This window comes from Mustelus asterias, unplaced genomic scaffold (assembly GCF_964213995.1).
Source record: "Mustelus asterias unplaced genomic scaffold, sMusAst1.hap1.1 HAP1_SCAFFOLD_2834, whole genome shotgun sequence".
In the NCBI taxonomy this organism is placed as follows: domain Eukaryota; kingdom Metazoa; phylum Chordata; class Chondrichthyes; order Carcharhiniformes; family Triakidae; genus Mustelus; species Mustelus asterias.
The window spans coordinates 1-22678 of record NW_027592779.1 but is presented as its reverse complement, the minus strand read 5'-3'; the positions used below and the strand labels follow the sequence as shown (position 1 = coordinate 22678).

Genomic DNA, 22678 nt, shown 5'->3' with positions numbered 1-22678 from the left:
TGTAAACGTATTGAGGACATTGACCCGGATACAGGGAGTGAAGGCGGGAATGTTCGAGCCACAGCACGCTGTGGGAACACAGGAAAAGAGCAGGAACAAAACAGAGGCGAGGCGAGCATCTCGAGATCACTCCCAATCGCCAAGAACTGACCTGAAGGTGAATATCGCAACAATCCCAAACGTCACCGTCAACTGGGCCGTAAGGATCATGTACACCTGGGGGAGAAAGAGAGCGTGGGCGAGGGGGGATGGTATGGGGGGGCGGGGGGGGGGGGGGATGGGGTCAGGGGGAGGGAGGGGTAGTGAAGGGGAGGGAGGATTGGGGAAGCAGAGGGAAGTGATGGAAGTATCGGGGAGGGAGCAGAGGGAGTGTGGGGACGTGGAGGGTGAGAGGGGTGGGGTGATGCAGGGGAGGGGAGGGGAGGGTGGGGGTGATGCAGGTAGAGCAGACATTAATAACAACAGACCAGACGCCCTGCAAATGATTTTTTTAAGTTTAAAGTTTATTTATTAGTGTCACATAGTGCTCACATTAACACTGCAATGAAGTTACTGTGAAAATCCCCTGGTCGCCACACTCCCGGGTACATTGAGGGAGAATTGAGCACGGCCAATGTATCTCACCAGCACGTCTTTCGGACTGTGGGAGGAAACCCACGCAGACACGGGGAAAACATGCAGACTCCACACAGACAGTGACCCAAGCCGGGAATCGAACCCGGGTCCCTGGCGCTGTGAAGCAGCAGTGCTAACCACTGTGCCACCGTGCTGACCCCATTTTAACTGAATGTTGCTTCCCTGCCACTTTTCCACAGCAAATTGACTTGGGGAAGCAGGTATGTCATAGAGTAATCCCAGAATCTGTATGGAGCTGAAGAGGCCATTCAGCCCATTGAGTCTGTACTGGCTCGCTGAAAGAACATTCCACTGAGTCCCATTCCCCTGCCTTATCCCCGTTACTGTGCACATTCTCTGTTCAGATCACAATCCAATTCTCTCCTGAACACCTCGATCGGAGCTGCCTCCACCACCCTCACAGGAAGCTCCAGACTCCACCCTCCCTCTGGGTGAAAAAACCTTTCCTCACATCACTCCCATCCTTTTGCCCATTATTCTGATCCTGTGCTCCCTAGTTCTTGATGCTCTCTTGAAATGGGACCAGTTTCTCACTGTTTTCCCTGTCCATTCCCCCAGGATCTTGAATACTTCAATCACATCTCCACTCAGCCTTCTTTTCTCCAAGGAAAACAGCTCCAACCTCTCCAAACTATCCCCGTGGCCACAGTTACAGACACAGATTGTCCTGGGTGATATTTGGGAGGTAATGATTGAGTTATATCAATCCCATCCTTTCCCAGTGTTCCTCACTCCCTGACCCCACTCCGCTTTTCCACTTTCTGCTGGAGGTAAATGATGTCACCCAGCAACATACCTTCCGGATGAAAGCATGTCGAACAGTCCGGTCATCCCAGGAACCGGCAGTGATTCCCTCGGTGCCACTCTCCGGATCAACTGCAGAGCTCCCGTACGCCCCTGAAAACAGGCGGATAGTTAGGGTCAAACTCCAATGTGTACAGGGACCACCCTCTCCCCCCCTCCCCCACACAGCGAGACCCTCCCCCCCACACACACAGCGAGGCCCTCCCCCCCCACACACACAGCGAGGCCCTCTCCCCCCACACACACAGCGAGGCCCTCCCCCCCACACACACAGCGAGGCCCTCTCCCCCCACACACAGTGAGACCCTCCCCCCCACACACAGTGAGACCCTCCCCCCCACACACACACAGCGAGGCCCTCCCCCCCACACACACACAGCGAGGCCCTCCCCCCCCCCCACACACAGCGAGGCCCTCCCCCCCCACACACACAGCGAGGCCCTCCCCCCCACACACACAGCGAGGCCCTCCCCCCCCACACACACAGCGAGGCCCTCCCCCCCACACACAGCGAGGCCCTCCCCCCCCCACACACACACAGCGAGGCCCTCTCCCCCCACACACACACAGCGAGGCCCTCCCCCCCACACACAGCGAGGCCCTCCCCCCCACACACACAGCGAGGCCCTCCCCCCCCACACACACACAGCGAGGCCCTCCCCCCCACACACACACAGCGAGGCCCTCCCCCCCCACACACACACAGCGAGGCCCTCTCCCCCCCACACACACAGCGAGGCCCTCCCCCCCACACACACACAGCGAGGCCCTCCCCCCCACACACACAGCGAGGCCCTCCCCCCCCACACACACAGTGAGACCCTCCCCCCCACACACACACAGCGAGGCCCTCCCCCCCACACACACACAGTGAGACCCTCCCCCCCCACACACAGTGAGACCCTCCCCCCCACACACACAGCGAGGCCCTCCCCCCCACACACACAGCGAGGCCCTCTCCCACCACACACAGCGAGGCCCTCCCCCCCACACACACAGCGAGGCCCTCCCCCCACACACACACAGCGAGGCCCTCCCCCCCACACACACACAGCGAGGCCCTCCCCCCCACACACACAGCGAGGCCCTCTCCCACACACACACAGCGAGGCCCTCCCCCCCACACACACAGCGAGGCCCTCCCCCCCCACACACACACAGCGAGGCCCTCCCCCCCCACACACACAGCGAGGCCCTCCCCCCCCCACACACAGCGAGGCCCTCCCCCCCCACACACACAGCGAGGCCCTCTCCCCCCCACACACACAGCGAGGCCCTCCCCCCCCACACACACAGCGAGGCCCTCCCCCCCCCACACACACAGCGAGGCCCTCCCCCCCCACACACACACAGCGAGGCCCTCCCCCCCACACACACACAGCGAGGCCCCTCCCCCCCCACACACACAGCGAGGCCCTCCCCCCCCCCACACACACAGCGAGCCCCTCCCCCCCCACACACACACAGCGAGGCCCTCCCCCCCACACACACACAGCGAGGCCCTCCCCCCCACACACACACAGCGAGGCCCTCCCCCCCACACACACACAGCGAGGCCCTCCCCCCCACACACACACAGCGAGACCCTCCCCCCACACACACAGCGAGGCCCTCCCCCCCACACACACAGCGAGGCCCTCCCCCCCCCCACACACACAGCGAGGCCCTCCCCCCCACACACACACAGCGAGGCCCTCCCCCCACACACACACAGCGAGGCCCTCCCCCCCACACACACACAGCGAGGCCCTCCCCCCCACACACACACAGCGAGGCCCTCCCCCCCACACACACACAGCGAGACCCTCCCCCCACACACACAGCGAGGCCCTCCCCCCCACACACACAGCGAGGCCCTCCCCCCCCCACACACAGTGAGACCCTCCCCCCCACACACACACAGCGAGGCCCTCCCCCCCACACACACACAGTGAGACCCTCCCCCCCACACACACAGCGAGGCCCTCCCCCCCACACACACAGTGAGACCCTCCCCCCCACACACAGCGAGGCCCTCCCCCCCCACACACACAGCGAGGCCCTCCCCCCCACACACAGCGAGGCCCTCCCCCCCACACACAGCGAGGCAGCCCTCCCCCCCCACACACACAGCGAGGCCCTCCCCCCCACACACAGCGAGGCCCTCCCCCCCCCACACACACAGCGAGGCCCTCCCCCCCCACACACACAGCGAGGCCCTCCCCCCCACACACACAGTGAGACCCTCCCCCCCACACACACACAGCGAGGCCCTCCCCCCCCCACACACAGTGAGACCCTCCCCCCCACACACACAGCGAGGCCCTCCCCCCCCCACACACACAGCGAGGCCCTCCCCCCCCACACACACACAGCGAGCCCTCCCCCCCACACACACACAGCGAGGCCCTCCCCCCCCACACACACAGCGAGGCCCTCCCCCCCCCACACACACAGCGAGGCCCTCCCCCCCACACACACACAGCGAGCCCTCCCCCCCACACACACACAGCGAGGCCCTCCCCCCCACACACACACAGCGAGGCCCTCCCCCCCACACACACACAGCGAGGCCCTCCCCCCCCACACCCCCCACACACAGCGAGGCCCCTCCCCCCCACACACACAGTGAGACCCTCCCCCCACACACACAGCGAGGCCCCCCCCCCCACACACACAGCGAGGCCCTCCCCCCCACACACAGTGAGACCCTCCCCCCCACACACCAGCGAGGCCCTCCCCCCACACACACACAGCGAGACCCTCCCCCCCACACACACAGCGAGGCCCTCCCCCCACACACACAGTGAGACCCTCCCCCCCCACACACACAGTGAGCCCTCCCCCCCCACACACACAGCGAGGCCCTCCCCCCCCACACACACAGCGAGACCCTCCCCCCCCAACACACAGTGATACCCTCCCCCCCACACACACAGTGAGACCCCTCCCCCCCACACACAGCGAGGCCCTCCCCCCCCACCACAGCGAGGCCCTCCCCCCCCCCACACACAGCGAGGCCCTCCCCCCCACACACAGCGAGGCCCTCCCCCCCCACACACACAGCGAGGCCCTCCCCCCCCAAGCTAGGCCCTCCCCTCCCCACACATCACAGCGAGGCCGCCCTCCCCCCCCCACGACCACAGCGAGGCCCTCCCCCCCCACACACACAGCGAGGCCCTCCCCCCCACACACACAGTGAGACCCTCCCCCCCACACACACACAGCGAGGCCCTCCCCCCCCACACACACAGTGAGACCCTCCCCCCCACACACACAGCGAGGCCCTCCCCCCCACACACACAGCGAGGCCCTCCCCCCCCCACACACACAGCGAGGCCCTCCCCCCCACACACACACAGCGAGGCCCTCCCCCCCCCACACACAGTGAGACCCTCCCCCCCACACACACAGCGAGGCCCTCCCCCCCCACACACACAGCGAGGCCCTCCCCCCCACACACACACAGCGAGGCCCTCCCCCCCCCCACACACAGTGAGACCCTCCCCCCCACACACAGTGAGACCCTCCCCCCCACACACACAGCGAGGCCCTCCCCCCCACACACACAGCGAGGCCCTCCCCCCCACACACACAGCGAGGCCCTCCCCCCCACACACACAGTGAGACCCTCCCCCCCACACACACAGCGAGGCCCTCCCCCCCCCACACACACAGCGAGGCCCTCCCCCCCACACACACACAGCGAGGCCCTCCCCCCCCACACACAGTGAGACCCTCCCCCCCACACACAGTGAGACCCTCCCCCCCACACACACAGCGAGGCCCTCCCCCCCCACACACACAGCGAGGCCCTCCCCCCCACACACACAGCGAGGCCCTCCCCCCCCCACACACACAGTGAGACCCTCCCCCCCCACACACACAGCGAGGCCCTCCCCCCCCCACACACAGTGAGACCCTCCCCCCCCCCACACACACAGCGAGGCCCTCCCCCCCACACACACAGCGAGGCCCTCCCCCCCCCACACACAGTGAGACCCTCCCCCCCACACACAGTGAGACCCTCCCCCCCACACACACACAGCGAGGCCCTCCCCCCCCACACACAGTGAGACCCTCCCCCCCACACACACACAGCGAGGCCCTCCCCCCCCCACACACAGCGAGGCCCTCTCCCCCCACACACACACAGCGAGGCCCTCCCCCCCCCACACACAGCGAGGCCCTCTCCCACACCAAAAAATGGCCCTCCAACCCTCCCCAGCCTCACACCCATACAGAGACCCCCCCCCAGCCTCACACACACAGAGACCCCCCCCAGCCTCACACACACAGAGACCCCCCCCAGCCTCACACACACAGAGACCCCCCCCAGCCTCACACACACAGAGACCCCCCCCAGCCTCACACACACAGAGACCCCCCCCAGCCTCACACACACAGAGACCCCCCCCAGCCTCACACACACAGAGACCACCCCCAGCCTCACACACACACACACACAGACCCCCCAGCCTCACACCCACACAGAGACCCCCCAGCCTCACACACACAGAGACCACCCCCAGCCTCACACACCTACACAGAGACCCCCCCCCAGCCTCTTACACACAGAGCCCGCCCCCCCTCCCCCGCAGCGCCTCACACCCACACAGACACCCCCCCCCCCAGGGGAAGTGTAACTCACCTGTGTTGCCCCCAGGCCAGGATGGATTAAGTGGGATTGTCGGCATCATGGGGGGGCCCATCGGATTTCCAGAATGGGGGAATGCCGATGAGAAGTCAGTCTTCCCCCCCGGGGGGTAGGGAGCATTTGCCCCTGGGGGGTAGGGAGCATTTCCTCCTGGGGGGTAGGGAGCATTTCCCCCTGGGGGGTAGGGGGCATTCACCCCAGGGGGGTAGGGGGCATTTCCCCCAGGGGGGTAGGGTCCTGCCATGGGGTACCCAGGGTTAGCTGGTGGGGGGTACAATGGGTTGACTGACTCTTCGTAAGTCGGGGGGGCGCTGGGATGAGACATTCCAGTTCAATCCGACTCCTGATCCAAAGGTGTGATTTCCCAGAAAAACCCTGGAACAAATAAAACAAGATTAGTCCAAATAACTCTCTGCCCTGAGTTTGATTCCCCTGCCTCAGGGAATACCCATCACCCAGGGCACCTTCCCAATGCCAGGAATAACCCCCCATTTCACAAATCCCTCCTACCATTGGTCAGAAGGTGAACCCTGGTCACAGAATCAGAATCCCTCCAGTGCAGAAGGGGGCCATTCAGCCCATCGGGTCTGTACCGACCACAATCCCACCCAGCCCCTACTCCCGTAACCCCACACATTTACCCTGCTAATCCCCCTGACACTAGGGGCAATTTACCATGGCCAATGAAACCTAACCCACACATCTTTGGAGTGTGGAAGGAAACCGGAGCACCCGGAGGAAACCCACGCTGACACGGGGAGAACGTGCAGACTCTGCACAGACAGTGACCCAAGGCCAGAATTGAACCCAGGTCCCTGGTGCTGTGAGGCAGCAGTGCTAACCACTGTGCCACCGTGCCGCCCCTTCATACCTGACCCTCTGCTTGTGGGAAGTGCAGATTCGAAACCCTCCCACTAACTAACATGCTGCTTAAAGAAGCCCAGAGTTCTGGCATCAGTCACCTCCCAGCTTCAGCTGAATGGGGTTGAGTGCAGATGGGAAGAGCGAGAGAATCTGGTTCGATTTTATCTGAGTAATTGCCTCTTTATTCATTTAGGGACATGGGTGTCGCTGGCTGAGCCAGCGTTTATTACTCATCCCTAATCGCCCCTTGAGAAGGTGGTGGTGAGCTGCCTTCTTGAACTCGCTGCAGTCCATGTGGTGCAGGTACACCCACAGTGCTGTTAGGGAGGGAGTTCCAGGATTTTGACCCAGCGACAGTGAAGGAACGGCGATACATTTCCAAGTCAGGATGGTGAGTGACTCGGAGGGGAACCTCCAGGTGGTGGAGTTCCCAAGTATCTGCTGCCCTCGTCCTTCTCGATGACAAGAGGCCATGGGTTTGGAAGGTGCTGCCCAAGGAGCCCTGATGAGTTGCTGCAGTGCATCATGGTACACACTGCTGCTATTGTTCATTGATGATGGAATCAGTGAATGTTTGTGGATGGGATGCCAATCAAGCGGGGCTGCTCTGTCCTGGATGGTGTTGAGCTTCTTGAGTGTTGTTGGAGCTGCACCCATCCAGGCAAGTGGGGGAATATTCCGTCACACTCCTGACTTGTGCCTTGTAGATGGTGGACAGGCTTCGGTGAGTCAGGAGGTGAGTTACTCGCTGCAGGAAGGACAAGAACAGCTGAATGGCCTCCTCCTGTTCCTGCGTATCAGACTCAAGGGGCTGAATGGCCTCCTCCTGTTTCTGAGTAACAGGCTCGAGGGGCTGAATGGCCTCCTACTGTTCCTGTGTAACAGACTTGAGGGGCTGAATGGCCTCCTCCTGTTCCTGTGTAACAGACTCAGAGTCATAGAGGTTTACAGCAGAGGAACAGGCCCTTTGGCCCAACTTGTCCATGCCGCCCAGATTTTACCACGAGTCCCAATTGCCCATATTTGGCCCATGTACCTCGATAGCCATTTTACCCATGTAACTGTCTAAATGCTTTTTAAAAGACAAAATTGTACCCGCCTCTACAACTATCTCTGGCAGCTCCTTCCAGACACTCACCACCCTCTGAGCTTCATCATTCATATTATGAACCAGATATTAAATATTTAATTAATAGTTCAGTTGATGCAGCTCTGAGATTGTCAAATTTACACACAGCAAGATCCCATAGATAGCAATGAGATTATCTGTTTTATCGTTGCTAGTCATGGTATCAATATTGTCCAGGCCACCTGCAGAACTCCTGCTCATCTGATGAATGGCTAACAGTGCAACACTCCTGCAGTATTTACATCAATGATTTGGATGAAGATACCAAACACACAGGAGCTCAATTTACTGATATCACAGAATATCAGGAAAGTAATCTGTCAAGAGGAAGTGGAGAGCCTGCAAAGGGATAGCGACAGGTTAGGTGAGTGGGTAAAAATATGTGAACTTGTCCACTTTGGCAGGAAGAATAGAAAAACAGGATACTATTTAAATGGAGTGTACAGAGGTACAGAGGGATCTGGGTGACCTGGTACATGAATCACAACAAAGCTGGCATTCACGGACAGCCAGTGAATAGGAATGTTAATGAAATGATAATTATTGCAAGCAGAATGGAACATAAACGTAAGGAAGTTTCCCTGCAGCTGTACAGAACATTGGTGTGATCACACCTGGAATACTATGTAATTTTGGTCTCATTTGAAAAAAATTAAAACTGCATGAGAATCAGTTCAGAGAAGGTTCACTTGACTTATTCTCGGGACGAGAGGCTTATTTTATGAGGAAAACTTGGATTTATTCCCATTGGAGTTTCGAAGAACGAGAAGTGATCTTATTGAATTATACAAAATCCTGAGGGATTTGATAGGGTGAACGCCAGGAGAATGGCTTCCCCCTCGTGGGAGCCACTAGAAACAGGGACGCAGTTTAAGAAAATGAGGTCTCCTGTTTAACACGGAGATGAGTTTTCTTTCTCAGAGGGTTTCCGGCCGGTGCAATTTTCTTCCCCCTAAAGCACTGAAACTGGTCATTGAATTTATTCAGGACAAACTTTTGACAGTCAAGGGATCATGGGGGCAGACAGGAAAGTGGAACTGACACCACAACCAGATCACTTATGATCCTGTTGAATGGTGGAGCAGATTCAAAGGGCTGAATGGCCCACTCCCACTCAGGTTCTTCTAAGACTTGAGGGGCTGAATGGCCTCCTCTTGTTCCTGTGTAACAGGCTCAAGGGGTTGAATAGCCTCCTCCTGTTCCTGTGTAACCGGCTCGAGGGGCTGAATGGCCTCCTCCTGTGTAACAGACTCGAGGGGCTGAATGGTGGTGTTTTATCGAACAAGCTGTGAAATGAAATACTTAAACAAAGGCAAAATACTGAGGATGCAGGAAATCTGAATTAAAAACAGGAAATGCTGGAAATACTCGGCAGGTCTGGCAGCGTCTGTGGGACGAGAATCAGAGTTAATTTATTCAATCCAATCAAAGCCCAATTCAAACTCTCAGCAAGTGAGACGTTCCCGATCCGAGCTGACAGGACAGGCCGGCTGCTTCCTGTCTTGGGCTTGATCTCAGTGATCCAAGCTGATTGGAGCAGGCATTGCACCTTCTCCAAGGCTTGATCCGATTTGCTTCTTCGCCAAAAGGCCGAGATGCCCCTTTAAAAAATTGCTTCAAGTGAAGCCTCAGTGTAACCTCATGACCTCAGCAAGCGCAGGACAACAAAACGACACTTGATCTTAACCAAAGGCCGAGAACAGATTAATGTTTCAGGCCAGTGGCTTTTCACCAAAACAGATGAAACACTCCTGCTGGAAGGTTCAATACGTCCGTCTCCCTCTCTCCGCAGACGCAGCGCGAGCTGCTGAGTATTTCCAGCATTTTCTGCTTTAATTAATAATATTTTGATTTGATTTGTTATTGTCCCAGGTACAGTTTACTGTGCCATACAGACAAAGCATACTGTTCATAGAGTACATCGGGGAGAAGGAAATGAGAGAGTGCAGAATGTAGTGTTACAGTCATAGCTAGGATGTAGAGAAAGATCAACTTAATGCGAGGTAGGTCCATTCAAACGTTATGGGGCTGAATGGCCTCCTCCTGTTCCTGTGTAAGGGAAGAAGCTGTTCTTGAGTCGGTTGGTGCGTGACCTCAGACTTAGATATTTCCATTCTAAACTTTCCTCTTTCGCAATCCTGAAACTGTCACCAACTCTCGGGCTGTAACGGAGGCCAAATGCTCCTCAACCCCCTCACACAACCCCCCCCTCCCCTCGCCCCCCCTCCCCTCGGCCCCCCCTCCCCTCATCCCCCTCGCCCCCACCCTCTCCTCGGCCCCCCCTCCCCTCGGCCCCTCCCTCCCCTCGGCCCCCCTCCCCTCACATCCCCCCTCACCCCCCCTCCCCTCGGCCCCCCCTCCCCTCGCCCCCCCCTCCCCTCGCCCCCCCCCTCCCCTTGGCCTCCCCTCCCCTCGACCCCCCCCTCCCCTCGAGCCCCCCCTCTCCTCGAGCCCCCCCTCCCCTCACACCCCCCTCCCCTCGCTCCTCCTGTTAACATGAGCTTTAACTTGTTAGTCCTGTTTGAGGTTGAGTTATTGATTGAATAACTAGGGAAGACACAGTGAGATTTCATTCCAGTCTGTGACCCTCGCCCTCAGGGAGAGTTTCTGAGCGGTTTGTGTGGGAGGCGTATGGGAGGCCCGCATGGAGCATAAACACTACACAGTCCGAATGGGCCAAACAACCGGTTTCTGTTCTGTGAAGTTAATGTCATTCTTGGAGCCACAGTTTGAGAATAAGTGGGGGGGGGGGGGGGGGGGCGGCACGGGGGGGTGTCTCCCACTCTCAGACGGAGATGAGGAAGATTTTCTTCCCTCAGAGGGAGTTAGTGTATGAATTCCATCCAGCAGGGGGCACTGGGGACTGTGCGTCACTGAATATAATCATGGCGGAGATAGACAGATTTTCGATTGACAAGGGGGGGGGTGGTTAAAGGTTCTGGTGAGCAGACAGGAAAGTGGAGTTGGAGCCACACTCAGATCAGTCACGATCGCACTCGATGGCAGGGTGGTCTGGAGGGGCTGAACGGCCTTACTCCTGCTCGTAACTCTCTCAATCTTGTGGAAGAGCAGCTGGGGAGTTTGTCCTCCTGTCCCTCCCAATATTTATCCCACAACCAATATCACGAAATTCAACATGACCCAATCAGGATCACAGTGCTCTTGGTGGGATCTTGCTGTGCATTAATGGCTCCTGACATTACAACAGCGACTACTGGTCAAAAAGTGCTCCATTGTAGAGCCCTTGGCGATGTTGTGAGGTCCCGGAAGGCGCTATCTAAATGCAAGAATGGAAATATAATGCGCGTGGGACACAGGGTAATCTGATAAGGTGGATTCATAATTGGCTTAGCGGTAGGAGACAGAGGGTGATGGCAGACGGCTGCTTTAGTGACTGGAGGCCAGTGCCCAGTGGCGTACCACAGGGATCCGTGGTGGGGTGCAGAGGAGATTCACCAGGATGCTGCCTGGGATGGAACATTTAAGTTATGAAGAGAGGTTGGATTGGCTTGGGCTGTTTTCTCTGGAGCAGAGAAGACTGAGAGGCGACCTGATCGAGGTGTACAAGATTATGAGGGACATGGACAGAGTGGATAAGGAGCAGCTGTTCCCCTTAGTTGAAGGGTCAGTCACGAGGGGACACAAGTTAAAAGTGAGGGGTGAGAGGTTTGGGGGGATTTGAGGAAAAACCTTTTTACTCAGAGGGTGGTGAGGGTCTGGAATGCGCTGCCTGGGAGGGTGGTGGAGGTGGGATGCCTCACATCCTTTAAAAAGTACCTGGATGAGTACTTGACACGCCATTACATTCAGGGCTATGGGCCAAGTGCTGGCAATGGGATTAGGTGGGCAGGTCAGGAACTTTCATGTGTTGTTGCAGACTCAACGGGCCGAAGGGCCTCTTCTGCACTGGAGGATTCTGTGATTCTGTGAAACCCGGCATCCTTCAGCCTCTGTGTGACTCCAGTCCAACTGGTCAGTCCTGCAACTTTCCTGCACAGATCTTGTTGACAGTCTGTCTCTCCTGGTACTGTCGTCTGTGGAAAGCAGATTGGTTCAGGATTGAGAGACAGAAAGAGGATTGGATAAGAAGCTCTGTCTTGATGAAGTCTGTTCTCGGGGAATGTTGGCAGAAACAGAGTGCGTCACATGAACAATGAGAATTGCCCCGTGTCGCAGTATTATTACTGATTACACTCAGGGAAAAGGCTACAATCCCTCAGAGTCAGGATAAATCACTTCCTGAACCTGTGCTGTTCTCTACGAACCTCTCACAGGAGTATTCACTCAGGGTGGGGCGCAGTGACTGATTATATTAACTCTTTGCAATCAGTTTCAATCGATACTTTCATTAAAGTTCGCTCTCTGAGAGACGGGAACCTTGTTTTATTCATGTCTGTGTAATTTTGAACATTGGGGCGATGTACCCAGAATGAATTTCCGCAAAGGCAGTAAAGTACAACTGAACTCTCTCCCCTGTGAGGAGTCTGACACCCACTACAGGCAACTGGAAGTGGGAAACAAGTGTTCACATCTGGGAATCGAGGAATGAATCACCGCTGAACAATAGGCTTCAGAGAATGGGATTTGATTCATTAAGATTCCATCCCAGCCTGTGAACACACCGAGTTCCGATCACAGCCTCCTGACTCTCAGAGTCCATTCCCAGGGTAAATATTACCCTCAGCATTTAGGAGGAGCCCATTCCACACGCCAGGCATCAAGAAACACATCGAGTTCATGCCAATATCAACCCAATCACACTTTCCACACAGTTAGATCCCCAGCGCACACAGCCCAAATGAGCGCAAATATTGATGATTCACTCAGGGAGTCGCAGGGTCAATGAGAGGTCAAAGCTGAAACATGAATGGTAAAGTAATGCTCTGTATCTAACCCCGTGCTGTACCTGTCCTGGGAGTGTTTGATGGGGGACAGTGTAGAGGGAGCTTTACTCTGTATCTAACCCCGTGCTGTACCTGTCCTGGGAGTGTTTGATGGGGACAGTGTAGAGGGAGCTTTACTCTGTATCTAGAACAAAGAACAATACAGCACAGGAACAGGCCCTTCGGCCCTCCAAGCCCGTACCGCTCCCTGGTCCAACTAGACCATTCTTTTGTATCCCTCCATTCCCACTCCGTTCATATGGCTATCTAGATAAGTCTTAAACGTTCCCAGTGTGTCCGCCTCCACCACCTTGCCTGGCAGCGCATTCCAGGCCCCCACCACCCTCTGTGTAAAATATGTCCTTCTGATATCTGTGTTAAACCTCCCCCCTTCACCTTGAACCTATGACCCCTCGTGAACGTCACCACCGACCTGGGGAAAAGCTTCCCACCGTTCACCCTATCTATGCCTTTCATAATTTTATACACCTCTATTAAGTCTCCCCTCATCCTCCGTCTTTCCAGGGAGAACAACCCCAGTTTACCCAATCTCTCCTCATAACTAAGCCCCTCCATACCAGGCAACATCCTGGTAAACCTCCTCTGTACTCTCTCCAAAGCCTCCCCGTCCTTCTGGTAGTGTGGCGACCAGAACTGGACGCAGTATTCCAAATGCGGCCGAACCAACGTTCTATACATCTGCAACATCAGACCCCAACTTTTATACTCTATGCCCCGTCCTATAAAGGCAAGCATGCCATATGCCTTCTTCACCACCTTCTCCACCTGTGATGTCACCTTCAAGGATCTGTGGACTTGCACACCCAGGTCCCTTTGCGTATCTACACCCTTTATGGTTCTGCCATTTATCGTATAGCTCCTCCCGACATTATTTCTACCAAAATGCATCACTTCGCATTTATCAGGATTGAACTCCATCTGCCATTTCTTTGCCCAAATTTCCAGCCTATCTATATCCTTCTGTAGCTTCTGACAATGCTCCTCACTATCTGCAAGTCCTGCCAATTTTGTGTCGTCCGCAAACTTACTGATCACCCCAGTTACACCTTCTTCCAGATCGTTTATATAAATCACAAACAGCAGAGGTCCCAATACAGAGCCCTGCGGAACACCACTAGTCACAGGCCTCCAGCCGGAAAAAGACCCTTCCACTACCACCCTCTGTCTTCTGTGACCAAGCCAGTTCTCCACCCATCTAGCCACCTCCCCCTTTATCCCATGAGATCCAACCTTTTTCACCAGCCTACCATGAGGGACTTTGTCAAACGCTTTACTAAAGTCCATATAGACGACATCCACGGCCCTTCCCTCGTCAACCATTCTGGTCACTTCTTCAAAAAACTCCACCAGGTTAGTGAGGCATGGCCTCCCGCTCACAAGACCATGCTGACTATCGTTAATGAGTTTATTCTTTTCTAAATGCGCATACATCCTATCTCTAAGAATCTTCTCCAACAACTTCCCCACCACGGACGTCAAGCTCACCGGCCTATAATTACCTGGGTTATCCTTCCTCCCCTTCTTAAATAACGGGACCACATTAGCTATCCTCCAATCCTCTGGGACCTCACCTGTGTCCAGTGACGAGACAAAGATTTGTGTCAGAGGCCCAGCGATTTCATCTCTCGTCTCCCTGAGCAGCCTTGGATAGATTCCATCAGGCCCTGAGGATTTGTCAGTCTTTATATTCTCTAACAAATCTAACACTTCCTCCCTTGTAATGGAGATTTTCTCCAATGGTTCAACACTCCCCTCCGAGACACTCCCAGTCAACACATCCCTCTCCTTTGTGAATACCGACGCAAAGTATTCATTTAGGATCTCCCCTACTTCTTTGGGCTCCAAGCATAATTCCCCACTTTTGTCCCTGAGAGGTCCGATTTTTTCCCTGACAACCCTTTTGTTCCTAACATATGAATAAAATGCCTTGGGATTCTCCTTAATCCTGTCTGCCAAGGACATTTCGTGACCCCTTTTTGCCCTTCTAATTCCCCGTTTGAGTTCCTTCCTACTTTCTTTGTACTCCTCCAGAGCTCCCTCCGTTTTTAGCTGCCTGGACCTAACATACGCCTCTCTTTTCTTTTTGACCAGTCCCTCAATTTCCCTGGTTATCCACGGTTCTCGAATCCTACCCTTCCTATCCTTCTTTTTTACAGGCACATGCCTGTCCTGTAGCCCTAACAACTGTTCCTTAAAAGACTCCCACATGCCAGATGTGGATTTACCCTCAAACAGCCTCTCCCAATCAAGAGCTGCCAATTTCTGCCTAATCCCACTAAAGTTAGCCTTCCCCCAATCCAACACCTTACCCTTGGGACACCACTCATCCTTTTCCATCACTATCCTAAAGCTAACAGAATTGTGGTCACTATTTGCTACATGTTCCCCTACCGAAACTTTGAAGTCCTGACCGGGCTCATTCCCCAGTACTAGGTCCAGTATAGCCCCCTCTCTAGTCGGGCTATCTACATATTGTTCCAAAGAACCCTCCTGTACGTATTTTACAAATTCCTCCCCATCCAGAGTCCCAGCTCTCAGCGATTTCCAGTCTATACCAGGGAAATTGAAGTCTCCCACTACAACAACCCTATTTTTCCTGCACCTATCCAGTATCTCCTGACATATCCGTTCTTCCACTTCCCTTGGGCTGTTGGGGGGCCTGTAGTATACTCCCAACATAGTGACTGCGCCCTTCCTGTTTCTAAGCTCCACCCAGAGTGACTCGTTACACGACCCCTCCGAATTGTCCTCCCTCTGCACCGCTGTAATATGCTCTCCAACTAATACTGCTACTCCCCCACCTCTTTTGGCCCCTCCTCTGTCTCGCCTAAAACACTTGTACCCCGGAATATTCAGCTGCCAGTCCTGTCCCTCTTTCAACCAAGTCTCTGTCACCGCAACCACATCCAAATTCCTCGTAAGCATTAAGGCCCTAAGTTCGTCTGTCTTACCTGCTACGCTCCTTGCATTGAAGTATAAGCACTCCAGACCCAGTGAGGTCATCCTCCCCAAGAGTGCTCTTCTTCTTTGCCAGCCTTGTCCCAGCCCCAAGCTCGTCCCCAGCCTCTACACTTGTAGACCTAATATTTTGATCCCCACCCCCCTGCCATACTAGTTTAAACCCCCCCGAACTGCACTAGCAAAACTCCTGACCCCGGGCTGTACCTGTCCTGGGAGTGATTGATGGGGACAGTGTAGAGGGAGCTTTACTCTGTATCTGACCCTGGGCTGTACCTGTCCTGGGAGTGTTTGATGGGGACAGTGTAGAGGGAGTTTTACTCTGTATCTAACCCCGTGCTGTACCTGTCCTGGGAGTGTTTGATGGGGTACAGTGTAGAGGGAGCTTGAGAATGAGGATAATTCTCAACCTGCTGAGTGAAGATCATTCTCCTCATCTCAGTCCCAAATGATTGAGTCCTCATCCCGAGAGAATGCCCACCTCCATGTTCCCAATTCTCCAGCCAGGGAAAACAACATCTCAATATCTACACTGTCAAGCCCCTTCTTAATCTTTAATATTCCAGTCAGATCACCTCTCATTCTTCCAAAATCCTGGAGATTATCCACCCAATTTACTCAGCCTGTCATCATAGGACAACCCCTCATCCCAGGGACCAATCCAGTGAACCTTCACTGCACCGCCCCCCAGTGCCAGAATGTCTTTTCTTTAATGTGGAGACCCAAACTGTACACACTACTCCAGATGTGGTTTCACCAAAAACCCTGTCCAACTGCAGCAAGATTCCTTTATTTATCTGGAACAAAGAACAATTTAGCACAGGAACAGGCCCTACTGCCCTCCAAGCCTCCACTGACCATGCTGCCCAACTGAACTCTAGCTCAATCCCATTGCAACAAAGGCCATTTGCCGAATGAATTACTTGCTGCTCCTGCATGCTAACCTTCTGTGTTCCTCGTATGAGTGCAGCCAGATCACTCTGAACATCAACATTTACCAAAATGAATAACTTCACACTTCCACACATTCCACTCCCTCTGTCACCTTGTTGCCCACTCAGTTAACCTATCCAAATCAATCTGCACCCTCACTCTGTTCTTCTCACAGCTTACATTCCCACCCAGCTTTGTATCGTCAGCAAACATACTCTTTCATTCAGTTTGAAGTTTATTTATTAGTGTCACAAGTAGGTTTCCATTAACACTGCAATGAAGTTACTGTGAAGATCCCCGAGTCACCACACTCCGGCGCCTGTTCGGGTACACTGAGGGACATTTTAACATGGCCAATGCACTTAACCAGCACATCTTTCGGACTGTGGGAGGAAACTGGAACACCCAGAGGAAACCCACATAGACACGGGGGGAATGTGCAAACTCCACACAGGCAGTGACCCAAGCCGGGAATCGAACCTGGGTCCCTGGCGCTGTGAGGTAGCAGTGTGAACCACTGTGCTACCGTGCATAAAGCCATATTGGCTCCTTCTAATTGTACTGCGCCTTTCTAATTGCTTTGTCAGGAGTTGTTTAATAATAGATTCCAGCACCTTCCCAATGGTTGATGTTGGGCTAACTGGCCTGGAGTTCCCTGACTTCTCTCTCTCTCTCTCATTTCTTAAACAGCAGTTTAAATGTATTAACTTGCAATCTGATGGAACGTTCCAGAATCTCGAGGCTTTTGGACAATCAGAGGCAGAGGATCGGTTCTCTCTTTCAGAAGTTTAGGATGCAGTCCATCAGGCCCTGGCCCTGGTCAGGTTTGAGTCCCTCAAACTCTCCCAACATTTTGTCTCTGCTTTGACTTCAGAGCAATTGCTTGTTCGAATAGAAGCTGAATATTGCTGTAAAGAGCGACCTTACACCTTGCCCCTCAGGACAAAGGCAAGAATGTCAAATTTCAAACAATCACAATAATCTATCCTGCAGAAGAGGGTGCTGATTGGCTGGCAGGTTGACTCTGATTGGCAAAGGTGCCAGCATGGCAAAAGAAGCTAGGTATTGGCTCCCCGTACTTTGGGCTAATTCAACAATGGCACCAGGCTTGGATAGATTCCACTGTTAGCATGTGCTTTAGTCTTTAACACGACCATTAACGTTCCCTTTGGCGAATCTGTCCTGAGATCCCACCTGCCCCAGACCTTCCATGTTGCCCTACCCCCTCTTCAACAGCATCGAATCCATCACATTGCCCCTTCTCTCGCTCCGAGTCAGACTAAATGTCAGCTGAGATTCTCTCTGCACTGACACTGCCAGATGTGACACACATTCATACCTGTGGATCCACCCTCTGCATTGAACCGGCAAAGATATTGGACCGGAATCAACGCAGAGAGAGAGAGAGAGCTGAAAACAAGATGGATCCACATTGTCATCAAGTTGTACCAATTCAGGATTGACCTGACACATTAACCAATGAGAACACAGCACTCAAAATAGCCAGCTGTCCAGGAGATGGGATTTCAGCCGGGAATTTAGGCCCAGGCCCTGGAGTTGGTTATTCCGATGTTCTCTCCTGGCTGCCTCCCATCTCCCCCCCCCCCTCCAGAAAGCGGCTCATCCAAGAGATGAGGAGTAAGGTTTTTTCTCTGAGGAGGTGTGACTTTGGAACTCTCTGCCTCAGAACGCAGTGAAAGCGGGCTCACGGAATATCGTTAATATGGAGGTAGATAGATTCTTGTTGGGCAAGGGGGTCAAAGGTTATCAGAGTAGACGGTGAATGTGGAACCCAATACAAACAGACCAGCCCCGATCGTATTGAATGGCAGAGCTGGCTCGAGGGGCTGAATGGCCTCCTTCCAATTCTCTTTCATATGTTCTGCTACTCAACATCCTATCCTGGAGCATAGGGGTGATCTTATAGAGGTCTATAAAATAATGAGGGGCACAGATCAGCTAGATAGTCAATATCTTTTCCCAAAGGTAGGGGAGTCTAAAACCAGAGGGCATAGGTTTAAGGTGAGAGGGGAGAGATACAAAAGGGTCCAGAGGGGCAATTTTTTGGCACAGAGGGTGGTGAGTGTCTGGAACAAGCTGCCAGAGGTAGTAGTAGAGGCAGGTACAATTTTATCTTTTAAAAAGCATTTAGATAGTTACATGGGTAAGATGGGTACAGAGGGATAGAACCATAGAAAATTACAGCTCAGAAACAGGTCTTTTGGCCCTTCTTGTCTGTGCTGAACCATTTTTTGCCTAGTCCCACTGACCATATCCCTCCACATCCCTCTCATCCATGAACCCGTCCAAGTTTTTCTTAAATGTTAAAAGCATTTACCACTTTATCCAGCAGCTCATTCCACACTCCCACCACTCTGCGTGAAGAAGCCCCCCTTAATATTCCCTTTAAACTTTTCTCCTTTCATCCTTAACCCATGCCCTCTGGTTTTTTTCTCCCCTAGCCTCGGTGGAAAAAGCCTGCTTGCATTCACTCTATCTATACCCATCAAAATCTTATACACCTCTATCAAATCTCCCCTCATTCTTCTACGCTCCAGGAAATAAAGTCCCAACCTATTCAATCTCTCTCTGTAACTCAGCTTCTCAAGTCCCGGCAACATCCTTGTGAACCTTCTCTGCACTCTTTCAACCTTATTTACATCCTTCCTGTAACTAGGTGACCAAAACTGTACACAATACTCTAAATTCGGCCTCACCAATGCCTTAGATAACCTTACCATAACACTCCAACTTTTATACTCGATACTCCGATTTATAAAGGCCAATGTACCAAAGGCATTCTTTACAACCCTATCCACCTGTGACGTCACTTTTAGGGAATTCTGTACCTGTATTCCCAGATCCCTCTGTTCAACTGCACTCTTCAGAGTCCTACCATTTACCCTGTACGTTCTACTTTGGTTTGTCCTTCCAAAGTGCTATATCTCACACTTGTCTGTGTTAAATTCCATTTTACCATTTTTCAGCCCATTTTTCTAGTTGGTCCAAATCCCTCTGTAAGCTTTGAAAACCTTCCTCACTGTCCACTACACCTCCAATCTTTGTATCATCAGCAACTTTGCTCATCCAATTTACCACATTGTCATCTATATCAATGATCTGGATGATAAACAACAATGGACCCAACACCGATCCCTGCGGCACACCACTAGTCACAGGCCTCCACTCAGAGAAGCAATCCTCCACAACCACTCTCTGGCTTCTTCCATTGAGCCAGTGTCTTATCCAATTTACTACCTCCCCATGTATACCCAGTGACTGAACCTTCCTAACTAACCTCCCATGAGGGACCTTGTCAAAGGCCTTGCTGAAATCCAGGTAGACAACATCCACCGCCTTCCCTTCATCCACTTTCCTAGTAACCTCCTCGAAAAACTCTAATAGATTGGTCAAACATGACCTACCACGCACAAAGCCATGTTGACTCTCCCTCATAAGTCCCTGTCTATCCAAATATTTGTAGATCCTATCCCTTATCACACCTTCCAATAACTTGCCCACCACCGACGTCAAACATACTGGCCTATAATTTCCCGGATTTCTTTTGAAACCTTTTTTAAACAACAGAACAACATGAGCCACCCTCCAATCATCCGGCACCTCCCCCGTGAATACTGACATTTTATGGGCCAAATGCGAGCAATTGGGACTAGCTTAGTGGTGAAAACTGAGCAACATGGACAAGTTGGGCCGAAAGGCCTGTTTCCATGCTGTAAAGCTCTCTGACTCTATGACTGACCCGAAGTCCTGTTCATCCATCATCCCTGAGCTCGCTGACCTTCTCATCCTCGTTTTCAGAGCTTTCCGCAGGCAGACCCCTCTCTATCTCTGTAACCTCTTCAACCCTCCAAGATCTTCTTCAATTCTGGCCACGTGAACATCTCCCGATGTCCATCGCTCCATCGTTGGTGGACATTCCTTCAGCTGTAGGATTCCCTCCCTCAATCTCTCTCTCTCCTTTGCCCTCACACTGCACTGTGTAAAACCTTTGATTCCTGTGCATTCCATTGGGATGTTTTACAATCTTGATGAGGCGATAGGAATGCAGCGTGCGGGGGGAGGGGGTGAAAAGGTGAGCGGTGAGGCAGGGGCGAGAGAACCGATTGGAATTGGAGACGAGAAGCAGGAGCAGTGCAGATACGCACACTCCCTCAACCCGATTCCCAGAGTAACCAGTCACAGACTTGACCTGTCCATCGCTCCCTGGCATCAATCCATCTTTCAAGATTCGGCCATTGGAAACCACTCGATTCAACACCACTTAAAAATAAAAACTAACATCTGGAAACATCTGCAACATGAGCCGAGAATTTGGAAATAAAACCAAAAATGAACAGAATGAACTGCAGCTGCAGACCATAAAAACAAGAGAGAGAGAACGAGAGAAAGAGAGAGAAAATGAGAGAGAAAGAAAAAGCAAGAGAGAAAAAACAAAAGAGTGAGAAAGCGAGAGAGAAAGTGACAGAGAGAGAGCAAGAGAATGAGAGAGAGATAGAGAGGAAGAGAGCAAGAAAGAGAAAGAGAGCGCATGATAGAGTGACAGAGGGATGAAATGAGAGCGTGGGAGAGAGTGAGCGAGAGTGAGCGAGAGAGAAAGACAGCGAGCAAGAGGGAAAGAGAGAGAATGAGAGAGTGAGAGAGAGAAAGAGAATGAGAGAGTGTGAGGGAATGCAAGAGAAAGACAGCGAGAGAGAGAGAGAGGGAAAGTGAGAGGGCGATAGAGCGAGAAAAAGAACGCGAGAGAGAGTGAGAGCATGAACAAGGTTTGAACGGGCAGTCGGAGCAGATCCAACAGTAACATTCGGACGGGAATTGGATAAATACACGAAGGGGAAAGAAATCTCAGGCTGGGGGAAAGAGCAGGAAAGTGGGACTGACTGGGTCGCTCTGTCAAAGGGCTAGTTCCAACACGATGGGCTGAATGGCCTCTCTCTCTGTGCTGGGAGATTCCAGATCCAAAAACACATTCACCAACTGCTGCCATTTGCAGGCTGCATCCGAACAAGCAGCCAATCTGCTCTCTGTGCTGGGTCATGTGATCAGATGGGTGCTGCGGGAGGAGCTGAGGGGGCCGAGGGGGCGACGAGGGGGGGCTGGGGGTGCAGGGGGGTGGTGAGGGGGGGTGAAAGGGGCAAGGGGGGGCAAGGAGGTGAGGGGGGCGAGGGGGAGCCGGAAGGGGGGCGAGGGGAGCTGGGGGGGTCGAGGGGGAAATGAGGGGGGTGAGGGGGAGCGAGGGGGCTGAAGGGGGCCAAGAGGGGCTTTTGGGGTGCTAGGGGGGATAAGGGGTGGGTGAGGAGGTGAGGGAGACAAGGGGTAAGGGAGCGAGGGGGTGAGGGGGGTGAGGGAGTGAGGGGGTGAGGGAGCGAGGGGAGGGTGAGAGAGAAAGGGGGTGAGGGAGCCAGAGTATGCGGGACAGAAGGGCTGATGGAACGAGGGGGGTGGAGGGGTGAGGAGAGTGAGGGAGCGAGGGGACTGAGGGAGCGAGGGGACTGAGGGAGCGAGGGGCTGAGGGAGCGAGGGGCTGAGGGAGCGAGGGGCTGAGGGAGCGAGGAGCTGAGGGAGCGATGGGGCTGAGGGAGCGAGGGGGCTGAGGGAGCGAGGGGGCGAGGGGCTGAGGGAGCGATGGGGCGAGGGGCTGAGGGAGAGGTGGGGCGAGGGAGCGAGGGGGCGAGGGGCTGAGGGGGCGATGGGGCGAGGGAGCGATGGGGCGAGGGGGTGAGGGAGCGAGGGAGCGAGGGGCTGAGGGGGGCGATGGGGCGAGGGAGCGATGGGGCGAGGGGGCGAGGGGGCGAG

General features: G+C 54.3%; 1 protein-coding gene across 1 annotated transcript in view; it reads right to left on the bottom strand.

Moving 5' to 3' along the window:
• LOC144490066 (protein lifeguard 3-like) overlaps nucleotides 1-6451 on the bottom strand; it is a gene marked incomplete at its 3' end in the record, with an annotated part of 29304 nt that extends 22853 nt beyond the window's left edge. The window contains exons 1-3 of the mRNA XM_078207876.1: nucleotides 6071-6451; nucleotides 1433-1533; nucleotides 152-216 (exon numbers count right to left, since the gene is read on the bottom strand). Coding sequence (XP_078064002.1) covers nucleotides 152-216; nucleotides 1433-1533; nucleotides 6071-6401 — 497 coding nt within the window. The remainder of the gene's footprint in view (nucleotides 1-151; nucleotides 217-1432; nucleotides 1534-6070) is intronic.
• Nucleotides 6452-22678: the final 16227 nt, after the last annotated feature.